This window comes from Anthonomus grandis, chromosome 20, assembly GCF_022605725.1.
Source record: "Anthonomus grandis grandis chromosome 20, icAntGran1.3, whole genome shotgun sequence".
In the NCBI taxonomy this organism is placed as follows: Eukaryota; Metazoa; Arthropoda; class Insecta; order Coleoptera; family Curculionidae; genus Anthonomus; species Anthonomus grandis.
In genome coordinates, this window is record NC_065565.1 from 3,097,406 (window position 1) to 3,115,952 (window position 18,547).

Below are 18,547 nucleotides of genomic sequence, written 5' to 3' on the forward strand. Positions count from 1 at the left end.
TCTGTCACCGCTGCTGTGGAACCTTGTATCGGACAGCTTGCTGATACGACTGGAGAGGCAGCTTATCCTTGCTATAGGATATGCTGACGATATAGTCATCCTTACACGAGGGGGTAGTCAGGCTTATGTATTCGAAAAAATGCAAATAGCCCTGACTACTGTCGAGCACTGGTGTGAGGAAGAACAACTAAGGGTAAACCCCACAAAAACTACTCTGGTTTCCTTTACCAAAAGAAGGAAACTAGAGCCCATTAGAAACATAAAATTTTATGGAGAAAATCTGCGACTTGAAGACGAGGTCAAATATCTAGGTATAACCCTGGATAAAAAACTCAGCTTCAAGAAACATGTAATCCAAGCTACAAATAAAGCCACGAAAACTCTTATGTACTGCAAGAGAATGTTCGGTAGATCATGGGGACTGTCACCAAAAATGGTACATTGGATGTACACGACAATGGTTAGACCCATCATTACATACGCAGCACCTATATGGTGGCATGCGGCAGAAAAGAGGACTGTATAGCCCGGGAGCCAGTGACAGATTTTTTTGACCAATTTCAACCCTGACCAAACTTTGTGGAGTACTAAATTTCGTTGTACTTTAAGGCAAAATGACCATCAGCTAGCGCACCAGCGGTGGGTGGGCCAATGGGAGGGCCGAAAACACGTAAAAAAAATTCAACTTTCAGTCATTTCAACCCTGCCGAAATTTTTGTAGATGGTAGTTTATATAATTATTTAAATAAAAAAAATCGTCAGCCGATTGTATGTCGGTGGAAAAGGCGTCAGCTAGCGCTGTGAAAGGTGTAGCGCGTAAATCACATATGCCACCCACCCGCGTTGTTAAGTGTATCAGCTGGCGGGCTTTCCACCGACATGCAGCCGGCTGACGATTTTTTTTATTTAAATAATTACATAAACTACCATCTATAAAAATTTCAGCAGGGTTAAAATGACTTACATTATTATTATAATATTATTTGACGTGAATTTTACATGATACGTACAAACCTGTTAGTGATACATATATCTCATGCATTGTAGCAGATATTTCTCATTATAAATTGTTATAAATTTTAATTAATTAATTTTTTTTATGAAATTAATGAAATTTATATATAATTTACAGTTTAAAAAAAAAATTATTAAAAAATACATTTTGTAGTGAAAAAGGCAAGTTTTTGTCAAAATAAAAGCTATTCACTGTTCATCATCAATTTCATCTTCACTGTGACTGGTACAACTATCGTTATCTTGATCATCGCATTCAGACTCACTATCAGAGCTTGCCTGTGATATTAGGTCATCATCATCACCAATGTTATCTATAAAAAAAAATAATATGTAAGCATTTACGCACCGTATCAAACAAAATATAATGAAAGTATAGAGTAAATTAAAAAATTTTCACCTTCTTCAGGCTGCATAGTGATGTCATCGACAGAAACTGGTAACTGTCTTCCAGTAAACCAGATGTATCATTGACTTGTGTCCATCCATATTCCGATGGATCATTTCCATTGTGCACTTTTAGGTGTGCATGTGCGCATTTTTACCGACCCTAGCCACGTTCAGCGCGTCAACGTGCCGAAGATGCCCGAGTGTCCAATAGAGGCGCGTGGCCTACCGATCATAGGCGGAATTAGAGCGCGATGCTAAATATTGATCAGTATAGATTTTTTTGCGGACCACATAGCGAGTCGGTGGGTTCAAAATGAGTAAAATTAATACGTTTTTTGCATTTGATACAAGTTGCAAAATAGAAACAAAGGATTTTAAATCAAGTGAATGTTTTACAGTCGATATCCACAGAAAATTCGATTCAGAAGACTACTCAAACCAAGTCAAGAAATGGATATCAAACTTTTCTATGGTCACCAAGACAAACTGGATTGTATTTAGATCATTTCCCGATAATAAAAGACACCTCTTTAGAAAAACATATAAGTGCCAACACAACTGCAAAAAGAAAGGTGATAAAAGTGTAAAAAACCGACAAAGGAATCTAAACTGTAAGGCATTTGTTAAGGTGCTAATAAAGAAAGTCAACAAGAACACAAAAAATGACCCTTTTCTAAAAGAAAATCTTAATGTTCTCATAAAGGTAAGTATCATTAAATCTTAATTATTTATATCATTACTAATATTGAAATGATAAAAGTTACGGGTTAGATCACAAAGTAAGGTTTGCATAAACAATAATTTAGCACAAACGCACAGGGCATTTAATAATCAATTAAAATAAGTTTTATTTTAGATTTCATTTTTCATTTTTTTTATCCCTTTTATAAATACCGTAATTCGATTTCACGGTTTAGCGTGTTTCATTTTTGTGGTAATATTAATAAGGCAATATTTTGTTTTTAGATACATTTTGAACATAGCCACGTGATTGATGTTGCCGAAGCATATGGTTTTCTAAGAATTTCGGAAGGTACAAGGCAATCCTATATAGAATATTTTAATATGGGTATGACACCAGCAGCTGCTCACAGTTTTCATGAACTTAAAATATTGGGCGATAATGAAGACAATTTTTCTCGTGTTAAAATTTTGGCAAATGCTCACGTCAATCCAAGAAAAAGACAGATATACACATTATTCAATAATTGGAGGTAAGTAACATTCAGAAAATGGTCTAAGGACTGTCGTATATTTAATAGGTATGGAGAAATCAATAAAACTTTGGTGGCACGTCATCAATGACACCACGCGCCTTTTTATGGCATTTGCTGGTTTAAAGTTTAAAGTTGGCAGAATTGAGGCCTATGAATTTATGGCGGTCACAACTATGGCAGGCATGTGGGTAAGGGGATATGTGGAAAACTCGAAGCCGTCAATAACTCAAAAACAATTGAAGATAAGGCCTATGGTACTTTTATCAAAAAATACTTACTTAGTGTCCATAATTTTTAAAAATAAAATAATATATAGGGTATTTCATTAAAAAAATTTGTATAGTCAAAAAAAATTTAAATAAAAACTTTACTGCTAGCTCTGAAACTTTTGCTTTTAAAGTTTTTTTCTATCTAGCGGATAAGAGGGTGACGAATTATAATGTTTCGGTATGAAGGTATTGATTCAATTCGCACAGTTTTTTTTTTCGTAAAATTAATTAAAAGTTACAAATAATTTACATGTTATAAATAATTTTACAAGGATCTCAAAATATCGACAAAACTTATGCATTTTTAATTACATTCTTTTACAAATGTATTTTTAAGAAAATAGTAACCGCTAAGATTTTCTTCTTTGTTTTAGAACTAATAGTTTCGACAGTCGAGATTCACTCCATGCACTTAAAATTTTGAAGGAAAAAAAGGAATCATTTTTGAAAATAGGAGTTGAGTTATTAGTAGATGAAGAAAATTTAAATGTTGCTATTATCACACCTATCATGAGGAGGGCACATTCCATGGCGTTTTCAGAGGAGATAGTATTTGTCCATTCGAGCGGGTCATGTGATCAAGCCAACACTGTTGTAACATTTCTGTTTGGCTCTTCAAAAATTGGAGGAATTCCACTAGGTTGTGTTATGCATAGAAAGCAAACAGAAGAAGATTATACTAAAGCTCTAGAAAATTTAAAAACGCTTCTTGGTTCTGCAGGATTCAACGGAAAAAATTATCCCCAAATATTTATGACCGATGACAGCGCAGCAGAAAGAAATGCATTACGAAAAATATTTCCCGAAAGTAAATTACTTCAATGCATATTTCATATAACCCAAGCAGTATGGAGATGGCTATGGAGCAGCTATCATAAAATATAAAAAAATTATCGGCAACACCTCATGAAACTATTTCAAAAAGTTCTGTATTCTTCCACAGATATTAAATGTGATTTAGCCATGAATGCTCTTCTAATTGACGCTGTTACAAAAAAATATAATAATTTCATGACCTACGTAGAGCAGCTATGGAAAAGAAAAAAGAATGGTGTTTATGTAGTAGGGCTACTTTAACTACGAGGGGGCATAATACTAATAATACTGTTGAAGCATCGATAAGAATATTTAAAGATATAGTGTTAGAGAGATGTAAAGCTTTTAACATATATGCTTTAGTGGATTTTGTTTCTACTATATTAGAGAACTATCACATGAGAAGATTACTTAATTTTGCTAATGGAAGAGAAACCAAAAATGATATTGCATATGGAAAATTTGTTAAAAAAACTAGTACCTTGAAAGTAGTTCAAACTGGAGAGAATAATTTTAAAGTATGTTCTTCTCAAGATGAACAAAAAGAGGCGTATAAAGTGATGTCAGATTTACAAATGTGCGAATGTTTTGCAGGTCAAGGAGGAAAATTCTGTAAGAACTTATGTGCCGTCCAAGAGATTTATAAAAATATTTCTATCTGTCCTCAACTAAATACCAGTGATAAAATTTTGTTGGCTAAAATGGCATTGGGCGACTCCGTTGAAAATAATGGTAATTTTTTCTTTCCTATGCAACAGTCAGTGGATGCATACGAAATTAATGCATCTTTCTCTGGTAATAAAAATACTTCGAATAATGAATATGTACACCATGATCTATCAGACCTACATGAAGAAAGTTTTAATCAAGAAACAGCATACGAAGAGGAAATAAGTCGCTTTGCAACAAACTTAACTTTTTTAATTCACTTAACAAAACAAAACGATTATTCCTTGCTGCCTCTTTTGAAGAAAGTCAACAGAAAACTGGAAGGTGTAAAGTCCACTACACAAAATACGCACTTAGTTTCTTTTTATTATATTATTTTTCTGGCATATCTTTATATCAGCATATCTATCTAGAAAGTGTTTTTTTTAAATGCCAAAATGAAAATGGTTTATGTGGGAGAAAAATCAAATAAAATTAAGCAAGAATCATCTGCAAAAAAGTATATGCAGAAGCATATTATTATCGAATGCGCGAGAGATTTGGTTACTAACCCTATACATATTGAGCGCGAACTGCTGAAATCAGCTAGGATCGGTAAAAAGATTCATCGCATATCTTCGGAAAACTGAGCGTGCTGAATATGTATAGGGTCGGTAAAAATGCGTGCATGTGCCCATGTTTCGGATATGTAACATGCTCTTGAAAATTGATTGACTAATTCAGCTTGGCACGGCGGTAGACTTGACCCATCAATATTTGTTTTCGGCAACTCAAAGACGTCATTTCTACCAATTTTGTAATTTTTATGAAAAGTTGCTTCTCTTGCCTGGTTAACTTTTTGTAATTTTTTAAATCCGTACACAGCACAGATATACTCTTCAATCACTTTAAAAGGTTCACTCTTCTCATGCGATGGCATCGACATTTGTGTGAATGCTTCAATGAAGCGAGAACTTTCTCTCATTATTGCCAGCGGTCGCTTTTTTCCTTTGCGGAAAAATGATGGATTGAACTCGCACCCGGTGAAACCATGGAAGGCAGGCAGCGCTTCGCTCACATCTTTTCCAAGAGTGTCGAATAATTTCGTAACGTCAATAAAGCGATGGTGATTGCCGGTACCAACTTCCATATGAATGTGATGGCTGTAACGTATTTGAGACATATTACCGAGCATGATGATTAACACATCTGTATCAGAGCAACGAATTGTAATATTCGCATCGAACTTCAACTGCGAAACGTGAAAAATCATTTTGCTGTCCGCCTTCTCGTGCGCATGTGGGGCACGTCAATGACGGCTCCAACGTTTTGACAATTTTTCCATCGTTCACTTGATATTTATAACATGATTCACAGTTGATATAAATCTCTTTATTATTCATATAAGGTGCCATGTGATTTTCAGCCCAGTGTTGAATGAAGAAATTGACGATTGCTTCTTTGAAATTCGGATTTTTCAACTCCGTAGCCAAATCTTTCGTTCGCAACTGATCGGGACCATCAATCCGATAATCAGATATTTCCATACCCCTCATTTTGCCTTTTATGGACGGGAAAATGTATCTGTCGAATGTGACTATAAAATCCACTGCAGAAGTTGTAGAGAAATGTTTCCAAAAGTATTTGGTACTTCTTTCATCAAGTGAAGAATGAAAAATCCATCGTAGATAATCACATCTGTGTTTGTAGGTGCTTGTGATTGAACTTCTTTCTCCAACAATTTCATTAGAGCCGATTTTTCAGTCTTGCAAATAGAACCATCAAGATGGTACATTGACAAAGGTACTGGCGTTAATGGGTACGCAAGAACCCTTGCAATATCAACTTCTTTTTGCATGGAAATGTAAAGAAGCTTGCCAAAAATATCACGCTGCATTCTCAGCTCCACTTCCTTTCCAGCAATTGACAATTTTTTTTTACTGATGATACTGGCAAAAGTATGAAGTTTATTTTGTGAAATAGCCTGATCAAACTTACTTGGATCGTCTACACACAATTGTACAAATTTTTGTCTCTGCGGATTTCCAGTTTCTTCAACACTCAACAAAAAGTCAGCGACATTTTCTGGTGCAGCTTGGCCAGTAGAAATGTTGTATAAATTATTTTTGTTTAAAACTTTATCAAACGGGTTGATATTTCGTTTTATTCCACTAATTAATCGAGCTAGTTGACTGCTGTTTTTTTTAATCACACCCTTTGACAAATCTTGTGTCACGTCTTGTTTTTTAGTTAAATGTGCATCATCTAACGTATGACTAATAATCGCAGATCGAATGGTGTGGCTGCGGCACCATCGCTGTCTAGCTGCTATCGAACTTGTGATATGAGAAATTCCAGTCAGCTTATTAGCAGCATCTGCATTAATAGTTTGCTCAAGAGTGAGGTCAACTGATTGCCTTGAAAACGGTTTCTTTGTCCTTTTAACGCCGAATGATCCCTCCTCTAGCTGCGAACGCAGGCCAGGATGTGTGTCGTCAATTTTCAACATTATCGAGATATTTAACTAAATATCTCGAATAATTTGGCTGATTAAATGTGAAAAATAAGTTAACCATTTTTGATAACATATATTTGAATAACTGGAAGTCGCCTTTGCGAATACTTGCATTTAGCAACAAATAATAGTCGACGAAACGTATGTATAGCATATAGTATTGTGGGGTCTTTCCATGATCGCCTTGCAATGTTTTTTCACTGTATTCTTCGTATTGCAATGTTTTTTCACTGTATTCTTCCATCTACAAAAATTTCGGCAGAGTTGAAATGACTGAAAGTTGAAATTTTTTTTACGTGTTTTCGGCCCACCCACCGCTAGTGGACCAGCTGACGGTCATTTTGCTTTAGAGGACAACTAAATCTAACACTCCACAAAGTTTGGCTAGGGTTGCGATGGTTGACAAAAATCTGTCACTGGCTCCCGGGCTAGTAATACAGATACTCAACAAAACACAACGAATAGCATGTCTGGGCATAACAGGAGCGATGTCAACAACGCCGACTGCTGCCCTAGAGAACCTGATAGGACTAAGCCCGCTACACTTAGTGGTACGGGCTGAAGCTATAACGGGGGCGAAAAGACTGCTGTCAAATGGCGCAACAATCCTATCGAAAGATGGGCACAATGCCCTATTTGACAAGATAGAGGACCTTGGGCGCCTGGCCCTAAGAACAGACAGAACCAAGGTCACATACCTAGACAAACCTTTTATCATCAAAGAAAAAAGGGGACCACTGGACGCAGAAGCGAACAGGCTCAGGCAAAGAGGTTACTCAGTATGGCACACGGCAACCAAACGATCCAAGATCGGGGTAGCTGTGGGCATGGTGGAGGACGAACAACAGGGCAGACAACTTATGCTAAACCTGGGCCTTGAAACAACAAATTTACAGGCAAGCATAATAGGAATTCAAACCTGTGTCCAACTGATGAGAGAAGGGCTGCCAAGAGGCAAAACCTTCGCAATTTTCACAGGAGACCAGGCTGCGACACTTGCACTACAACAGTTCGAGACTAAGTCAAGGACTGTGCAAAGCTGCTGGGAGGATCTCAGGAGCCTCGCCGAAGCGCAAAATAGGCCAGAGATAATCCTAGCAGAGAATATGGGCAACAATAAGGCTGCAAGAAGAGCTATCCAACTTGCAACCCAGGGAGCCAGCAACAGCCTGGTAGGCCCTGAGCCAACATGTTATGTCAGCGATAAGACCTGGAAGAGGGAAATCGGCAACTGGCTAACAAACCAGAACAAACTCTACTGGGAGCAGCTGCCAAAGATGGAACAATCCAAACAACTTATAGGCAGCCCACCCTTCAAGAAGGGTGAGAACATACTGGGCCTCTCCAGACAACAACTGCGAAAGGTCGCAGGGCTACTTACAGGCCATGCACCCAGCAGGAAACACCTGCATACGCTAGGGAAATCAGTTACCTCGCTATGTAGGGGATGCAATGAGGAGGACGAAACAACTCTTCACATACTGTGCTTCTGTGAAGCATTGTGGTACAATAATATAATAGTGATATATGTTATTTATTTTCAAGTATCATACTGTATATTAATTTGTTATACAATGAATTATTATTATTGTTAAATATTTATGCAATACTATTGCACACGTATGCACGACAATTATGTAGAACACTGTTTTTAAATAACTACTAATATACCAGATATCATCGAAGAGAGTAATATACAATGGTGTAAGCGCATTTGGCATTCTTATTTATAATTCCTAAATCGAACCTTCACATGGCGACCCTGCCAGTGCCAAACACCATTTTTTAGTGCATTTTTCAGTAAGAGTAGTAATTGTTCTATATGTATATAGTACAAAAAGAAAAATGTTTATAGTAAAACCGTGGTAAAAGTATGGGAGCTAGTTGCTGTAAAGTGTGCTAATGTACAGTAACATACAGTGTGAGTCAATATGGGTACTACTAACACCAAGCATGCTGAAGTTACGGACACAGGTGTTGTAAACTCCAATTTTATAGTGGAAAAACAAGCTATAAATGTTCCTATGGATATCCGTATTCTGCTGTATATAATCACTGTGGCTGTTGTAACCTTGGTGTTACTAAAAATTAGGAAGGCTTACCGCAGAAACATGAAAAGAGACTTGTCAAGAAGTCTTATGCTGAAAGCTCCAGTTGGTGATGTCTAAGTAAGACTATTACATAGTGGTTTGTGTTTGTGAGTTCGTGTTAGTGAAAGAAGAAGCAATGTGTTGGTGTAGAAAAACATTTTAGTAAAACCTGAAAGCAGTGACATTAAGGACGAGCGATTAAACGCCACCTGTTTATTGGAAGATGGAAGAAGGAGATGTAATGGAGATTTTGCATCTGTCCCAGGACATGGACCACACAAATGTTATATTATAGTTGGTATGTAATTTTATTTATTTGTGTATATTTAGGATAAGATTTTTTGGCTATTTAGCAGTTTTAAAATATTTTTGGGGGTAAAACTATTTTTTTTTATTAGTTCATAAAGTAATCGAAAGTTATAATATTATAATATATTATAAAGTTACATATTACATATATATAGCTGAATAATAATTTTTATGTTGGATTTTTGTTTACATTTTTCATGTACTACTATTATGTTAGATTTTTTTTACCGTAATTTAGGCTAAATTTAGTTATTTTTATGTCATCAGCTTGGGAAGAACTTTATACCAAGTTATCAAATTTAAAAATATTAATTACTAACGAATCAAAAAGAGTCTTAAAGAAAAAAATACCTAAATCAGAGGAAATTAAAAAAGAAGTTAGGGATAATTTACTTAAATACTATAATACCTTTGTGCAACTTGTATTACATGATTACAAAAATCTAAGTCAAGAACAGTATTTTGCTATTAAAAAACTTTATTCCGTCTCAAGAGATAAAGTAGTCAGGGTATATCAAGTATTAAATGTTTCGTATAAAATACCTACATCGTGCACTGAACTAATTGATCCAAAAGTGATTGAGGAGGATATTATTGACAGTGAAAACTCTTCAGAGGGTTCGGACGAAGAAAATACAAACATTGAAATTAAAATTGAAACTGGCAAAATGGCGATGACTAAAATTGATTTTTTAATTTCACCAGCAGGGTTTTGTGCAATGATTTTGATGGCTCAGCGGATAAACTTCGATCTTTTATTGACGCACTAACTTTAATCCAAGAAAATTGCGAAGGGCACGAAGCAAATGCCGTGGCTCTTATTAAAACTAAATAAGTTGGTAAAGCAAGAGACCTTATTGGCGATAATGATACCATACCAATTATAATTCAAAAACTAACAAGCAATATTAAGGGTGAAAGTTCGCAGTTAGTTTCGGCAAAATTATTAGCTCTTAAACAAGGATCCAGCGATACATCAAAATATGCATCTGACATAGAAGCTTTAGCAACAAGCTTAAAAAGAGCGTACATAAATGAAGGTGTACCAGTAAATGTAGCAGAGGGTTATACAACTAATATTGCAGTTAAAGCCCTAAAATCGAATGCAACCTCAGAAAGATCCAGGTTGATAATGGAAGCAGGCACATTCAACACAACTCAAGACGCCTTGACAAAGTTTGTTAGCGTCGAAACTGAATCAAAAAATTCTACAGTCCTTTTTACACAAAATCGATTCAACAATAGAGGAAATCCAAATTATAGAGGTCATTATCCTAGGGCGCAAGGACAATGGAAAAGAGGATTTAATAGAAATCCTGAAGTTCCTATCCATAATAATTATCATGGTGGCCATAGCAGATATAGAGGTCACAGGGGCTATTCTCAACGAGGCAGAGGAAACTATTCTGTGCGCAGCTTTGAGACAGATAATTCGGGAAACGAATTATCACCCCAACCAGGTCCATTGGGGGAGCAATAAATATTTTTAACATGGACCTATCGTTGTCAAATTTTATCGTCGTTCAGACCCAAATGACACAAAATGAAACAATAACATTAATCGTAGATACTGGTGCCGATATTTCTTTAATTAAGCGAACAAAAATCGATAAAAACCAAATAGTTGACAGAGCAAATGCTAGCAGGATAAACGGTGTTACAGAAGGACATATAACTTCCTTAGGTACTACTAAAACTGTAATGTTTATTGAAAATTTTTCTTTAAAACAAAATTTTCACATAGTTGAGGATAATTTTCCCATACCAGCAGATGGAATTCTTGGTAGAGATTTTATTACACAATATCAATGTCAATTGGACTACTCTAATTGGACAATGCAAATAAGACTTCATAATAATTTAATCTCTATACCAATTCATGACAGCCCTGCAAAAGATATGTTAATTATCCCCCCGAGATGTGAAATAATTAGAAAAGTAGAAAAGTTAAAATATCTTAAAGAAGATTCGGTTGTATTAAATAACGAAATATCCCCAAGCGTTTTCATAGCATCAACCATAATTTCTAGGTCAAGTCCAATAATTAAAATTCTAAATACAATATGCGAAACCATAACCATAAATAATCCTAAAATTGTAACCGAACCCCTAAAAAACTTTTCGTGTTATCAATTGCATTGTAATCAAAATAACCGAAAAGATCAACTATTAAAGGAATTAAATAAAAACATCCCGGAATGCGCGAAAAAGGAAACCACCGAATTATGCATGGAATTTGCTGATATATTTGGGTTAAAATGTGATAAATTAACAACAAACAATTTTTATAAACAAAAAATTAAATTAGCTGATGAGCAACCTTTCTATATAAAAAATTATCGAACACCGCTTTCCCAATCTAAAGAAATAAATGCACAGGTAAGTAAAATGTTAGAGGAAAACATAATAGAGGAATCTAATGCCGTTTACAATAGTCCAATCCTTTTGGTACCTAAGAAATCTAAGGGTCATGATAAAAAATGGCGACTAGTAGTGGATTTTAGAGAGGCAAATAAGAAAATTATCCCTGATAAATTTCCATTGCCTCGAATTGACGATATTTTAGACCAACTAGGCCGTGCTAAATGGTTTTCAACCCTAGATTTAAAGGCGGGCTTTCATCAAATACCACTTGCAGAAGAATCTAGAGATTTTACAACTTTTAGTACAAGTACAGGTAGCTACAGATTTACAAGGTTACCATTTGGCCTCAGAATAAGCCCAAACAGTTTCCAGAGGATGATGAATATAGCATTTGCTGGAATAACACCTGAAAAGGCTTTCTTGTACATGGATGACGTAATTGTAATTGGTTGTTCAAAAAATCATCATTTACAAAATGTACGTAGTGTATTTGAAACGTGCAGAAAATACAATTTAAAATTAAATCCCGAAAAATGCAATTTTTTTTCGCAAGAAGTTACCTACCTAGGTCACAGGATTACTAGTAATGGAATTTTGCCTGACGAGTCAAAATACGACATTATTAATAAATACCCAGAGCCTAGAAATGCTGATGAAGTAAAACGCTTTATAGCATTTTGTAACTATTATCGCAGGTTTATTCGAAACTTCGCAGAAATTGCAAAACCTCTTAATATGTTAACAAGAAAAAATACGCAATTCGAATGGAGTGAAAAATGTAAACAAGCTTTTATTTATCTTAAAAATTCGTTGTTGCAACCCGAAATTTTACAATACCCAGACTTTAATAAACAATTTATTTTAACAACAGACGCATCAAAAAATGCTTGTGGCGCTATATTATCACAAAACTTTAATGGGCAAGAATTGCCAATAGCTTACGCTTCAAAATCATTCACTAAAGGAGAATCTAATAAAGCGACTATAGAACAAGAATTAGTAGCCATCCACTGGGCGATTCAGTATTTTAGGCCATATTTGTACGGAAATAAATTTTTGGTAAAATCTGACCATAAGCCTTTAGTGTATCTCTTTTCTATGAAAGACCCATCTTCAAAACTTACCAGGATGCGATTAGATTTAGAAGAATATAATTTTGAAATTGAATATATTAAAGGAAAGGACAATGTAGGAGCAGATGCATTATCGAGAATTTGTATTAGCGAACTAAGCGATTTGGCGATAAATAACAAAACAGTCAACGTATTTGCAGTAACACGGGCAATGGCAAAAAAGGATACTACCTTAACAGAAGATAATAGCAAGAATGCTAGCATGCCGTTTACGGTTAAACCAAAAGTCCTAGAGACTTTAGAAAATAGTAATGTTTTAAAATTAGCTTATGTAAAATTTAAAATTCAGCATAAATATCTATGGATACTTATGGGTAAGAATAAAGATTTTATGATCGAGGATAAAATGTTAATCAGTAATGACAAAACATTCTTAGGAACAGTTTTGTCTAAGCTGGAAAAAATGGCTGCTGATTGCAACATTAAGGAACTAAAGCTAAAAATAACAGATGAAATATTTAAATTGTGCACAATAAACGAATTAAAAAATATTGCTTTAAGTAAATTAAAAAATCTTACTATTTTTCTGTATGAAGAGCCCAAAATTATTAAAAATAATGATGACAAGTTAGCGTTAGTACAGGAATATCATGATAATCCACTTACCGGAGGTCACTGTGGACAGAAAAAATTGCTTAAGAAGCTAAGAGCAAATTACCGATGGAAAGGAATGTCCCGCGATGTCAACAAATACGTTAAAAAATGTCAAAAGTGTCAAATTAATAAGAGAAAAATAACTCATTCAGAGCCAATGGTAATAACACCTACACCACAAAAAGCATTTGACATCACATGTATCGACACGATTGGACCATTCAGAAAAACTCCTAACAACAATATGTATGCAATAACAATCCAGTGCGAGTTAACTAAATTTGTCAAAATTATCCCTATTCCGAATAAAGAAGCTAAAACTATAGCTAGGGCAATGTTTAATGAATTTATTCTTAATTATCGCCCAATGCAGGAAATCAGAACCGATATGGGCACTGAGTATAAAAACGAAGTACTTACATCACTTTCTGAACTTCTAAAAATTAAACATTCTATTTCGACAGCTTACCATAGTCAAACTATAGGTGGTTGCGAAAGAAATCATAGAGTCTTAAATGAGTTTCTTAGAATGTACATAAACGAAATGCAAGACGATTGGGATGAATGGACAAACTATTTCAGCTTTTGTTATAACACAACTCCCAGTGTATATCACGAATATACGCCATTTGAATTAGTTTTTGCACGTAAGGTTGATTTTTCTAATATTTTAAATGGTACTTTGATAGACCCTGTATATAATATCGACGCATATTATCAAGAAGTCAGATATCGCTTACAAATTGCAAATAGACGAGCCAATGATTTTATTCAAAAAGCAAAAGTTCAGCGAAAATTAGAATACGATAAACAGTCTAAAGAAATATATTTAAAACCCGGTGACTCAGTACTTTTAAATAATGAAAATAGAACGAAATTTGACCCTTGGTATAAAGGCCCTTTCGTAGTAGAGGAGGTAGAAGGTGTAAATTGTATATTAAGTAATAGTAAAAGTGACGCTAAAGTGAAAGTGCATAAAAATAGATTACAGCATTTTTATAAGTGATTATAGTGAAAAAGCCATTTTCAGTGTTTATCGTAGAAAAAAAAAAGAAAAACAATTAATTATGTCAATTATAGCAGTTGTACCGAAAAGAAAACATGTACTAGTTTTAATTTACTAACCTTGTAACCTAATATTTTATAATACATATTATGTACTCATAAGTCAATGCAAAGCTTCGCAAAAAGAGGTTCATAATTTAATAACTTAACACGTATTGTTTAGGCTTCGAAATAGTTAAGAATTATGTAGCATTATATTTAAATTAAACAACTTAAGTACATGTGTACTTTAATTAAGTAATAAGTTTATTTAGGTAATAAGTTTGTTTAAGTAAAATTAGGGTTAACATTTTAGGTTTCATTAAAAAAAAAAAAAAAAAAAAAAAATATATATATTTAAATCTATACTCGATCGATAAATACTTTTCTTTTCTATCCTTTCTTTATTATTTATTTTCTTTCTATTATTCCTCTTATCTTTTTCTTAACACTTTCCTTGAACCTCTAATAATTTTATTTTTATTGTAAAATAGAAGTGTAAAATGTAGTAAAAAAGCGCATATACCTTATGAATATTTATTTTTGTACGAAAGTACTCCATTTTTATTTCAATAAAAATGTAGTTCATTCTTTCAAAAGGTTCAAAAGGTTAATCAAACCAGGGCAACATTCCTGGGGGAAGAGAAACCCGCACCAGAGGGTATAAGAAATCTACCACTGGGAACAATCCTGGACTTCCTTGAAGCTACAGAATTGAACCTGTGGGACTAAACATATGGGACACAATAGGACTGATTCTTAGCAGACCGCAGTGTAGGGAGCCACAAGGCACCACCCAGCGGTGGAGTTTTAGTGGGTATAGGACGAGACAAACTCGACACTGAGTCCCACACTACTGGGGGCGGCGCCGCGTAACCAGTGTTCATAAAGAATTTCTCCACCGACCCAAAAAAAAAAAAAAAAAAAAAAAAAAAGCCTTTAGAATAGTAGTTTGCTGTCAGTTTACACTTGATAACGGTTGGAGATACTTACCAACCGAAACGTCGTGTTACATTAAATAACTAAGACAATGCAAGTCCGACAAGATGTTTTCATAACATAAGGTATCTTTAAAGAATAAAATGCATATTTTTTCAATTTTTGAGCGTGTGAGATAGTATTTTTTAAATTGATTTTTACTATAAGTGACTGAATAAAATAAGTAACTCATTATAAATTCTTCACACCAATACAGATTTCACTTAAAATATTTCTGTCATTGTTTAATGTTTCTCTCCTTGTGAGTTCTATAACATTTTATTGTATACCTTCAACTTTCAAACTTTATTAATAAGAATTATATATTATGTCGTAGCTTTTGAACAATAAAGTATGTTATCTATGTGTCTATTGTGGAAAAAAAAGATTTGTTGCACTAAAGTTATATATATATTCTTAATAAAATAAGAAAAATGTATAAAATTAGGCGAATAAATAAAATACATGAAAAAAAAACTCGGATGTATATTTCAAGATAATATCAATACTTTATTCATTTTAACATTTACTAACAAATACGATAAAAAAAAATACAAAATTACATTTTTAAAATGGAATTATATTTCGAAAACTTTAGGTTTGCTGTTCCAGATTTATCTAACTCGGTATACATAGAATCCACTTTATGAGAATTATTCAAAAGCGCAAACTCTTTCACTAAGTCTTTTTTCAATTCGATCATTTCTCCTGCACCTTTATACTCGAACGGCTGAATACCTTCCAGCATATCAGATATTATTGGACCGGTTGGAGGTTGATGATTAATAACTTGGGCCGCACTCCTCATTTTCTCAAAAATTGCGTATTTCCGATCGTCTTCTGGCCTCAGTACTTTATTCTTCTTTAGAGAGAAATACACGTGCTCTAGAATGCCGTGACTGCGTAGTAAGTAGTCTCTTTGAGCCAACTTTTTCAGTCTTTCTTTTTCTTCCGACTCGACTATTTGCTGTGGTTGAAACGAGTTTCGTAAGTTCTGAGTGCCTTGATTGAAAGAGGCAAGAGGCCCAGATACTTTTCTCTGCTTCGAAACTGATCGGCTTGAAGTAGAATTTTGGTTGGATTCGGTCTTAACTAGGGGTGCCACCCGTTTGGAAGCTTCTAGTTTTTGACGCAACACCATTTCACCTCTAAAAGCATTTTGCGCAGCCTCCCTCGCTCGGCTAGACACTGTATCACTGTACAGTGTGTTTTGACCTTGATCAAAGTACTTTCGGTACACTTGCTCACAATTTGGTCCTGGATAAACCAGTCGGAAATTACCTTTGTTAGAATACTCATTCTTAAAATACTCTGTAAAACTATTTTTTATATCTATTGGTTGATAGTCCTTTTCTTTGTTGCCATGTAGCAACCGTTCTCGAATACGTTTCCTATCTTCTCGCATAATGCGTCTTTTATCGCACTTTTCCAAGCTCATCATAGCGAACATATCGGACAGCAATCCTTCCTTCACTTCACAGTCCAGGGGTGTATCTGTATGGAAACTCGGTGAGTGATTAACCTCCAAAATCAAAGGATTCATTTTCCGATCCAAAATGATGTCGATCCCCAATAGTTCACAACATGCCGGGATAACGTCGTGATTTGGAAAGCATGCCGCATAGCTGTGCTTTAAAACAGGATATGCGCTAATAATGGTTTTCACAATCACGTCATCTATACGATACCATATTGCATTAATATCGTATTTAAGTGATTTCAAGTAGTTATTAAACCAAGTAAGCTTTCTTTTGCTCCCGTTTCCTCCTATGTCCTGGTTGTATGTCCTACTATGTTTATTTACTGCATAATTGGTTAAATGCATGAAGACGTTGGTTATGTTAACTCCATTGGGCTCCTTGTATTGGCTAGTGGCAAACCGAACTAGGCCTTCATTATAAACATAAACCCTTAAAGGGTCACAGCTCGTGATAAGAGCATATACTCGCAAGTCGAATTTGTAACCGTCAATAAGAAAAGGTCGAGAGATATACACTTGACAAATACCTCTATCACAAGGACGAATGTCCTTCAGAGATTTGGTAATTATAATACCTCTGCCCTGGCTGCCTGCATCTGGTTTTAATATAAAGGTCTTGTTTCTGCGGATTCTTGAGTACGTAATGGCATCACCAAGGTCTGCTGGAAAGCACCATGTCTTAGGAAAAAAATTATAATCCCTAGGATATAATCTTTGCATTCGAGTTAAGTTCCTGGCGAGTAAGTCTTTCCGACAAATTTCCAGCATACCTGGAAAATGATTGATTTTCTGAAACCTCTTCATATCCTTGCATCGTTCCACTGTTATGGAAAGATCGGTCCAGTATAAATTCCAATTTTCACCTTCGGCCACTTCTTTGTATGCAAATTTTTGAGCGATCTTCCTAATGACATCGTACCGGCAGTGCGTGAGGCACACGGAGACGATCTTTTTCTTCTTTTTCGGATTCTTTTGATCACCGATCTTCTTTTCCTCCGTCGGGGGAAGTTTAGTTATTATGGTTTTCGGATTATTAATCTTTTGGTTTTCTGTATCGGAACTCCAAGTTGAACTGTCACTCCCTTCATTAATCGGAATGCTGGTGGAGGAATCACAAGCCATAAGGTTAAAACTTTAGTATTTATACATTTTATAATTTGTATTGACATTGATCGTGACGCATTTAAACCTCCTCAACGTCAATTTGTTGCGTCAACGTGTTACAGTTGGCATGTTAGTTACCTTGAAAATAAGTGGTGTGTGCGAATATGAGGTAATGAATAATATTAAACAGTAAAGTAGTTAGCATATCTTTTATTAGATTTACACCTATATGCACCGTTTTACAATTTAAGTCTAGTTACTAAATCACGGTTATATGAATCTCTTCCCTTTGTAAGCTACCGTACTCACATATTCAATACCTGGCTGCTCTTTATCCTTTCTTGTGAAGGAAAAATACTGATTTTCTCGTTCGTTTAGCCTTATTCATAGGTGGAGAACTTTATACCGGTTTTTACCTAGCGAAGGTACCAATTTGGCAAAATTCGTTGGCACAGCCCTAGACAGTTGTGGAAGAAAGTTGTGCATAGGATTTAATGATTTTGTATTAAGTAGTTTAGAGAAAACATTGATTTTTCCTAGCCGTTCAGTCTAGAGTCCGTAGGCTAAGATCTTTAACCCGGA

At 34.9% G+C, this 18,547-nt stretch overlaps 1 protein-coding gene across 1 annotated transcript; it reads right to left on the reverse strand.

Moving 5' to 3' along the window:
- Positions 1–15,866: 15,866 nt before the first annotated feature.
- On the reverse strand, positions 15,867–18,069 carry LOC126747962 (tubulin polyglutamylase ttll6-like). Its single transcript, XM_050456939.1, has one exon. The coding sequence runs from the start codon at positions 17,981–17,983 to the stop codon at positions 15,941–15,943; it is 2,043 nt and encodes a 680-aa protein (XP_050312896.1). The 5' UTR covers positions 17,984–18,069; the 3' UTR covers positions 15,867–15,940.
- Between the last annotated feature and the right edge of the window lie 478 nt (positions 18,070–18,547).

Coding starts and splice junctions, on each gene's coding strand:
- LOC126747962 (XM_050456939.1), bottom strand. CDS start 17,983: ATGGCTTGTGATTCCTCCACCAGCATTCCGATTAATGAAGGGAGTGAC.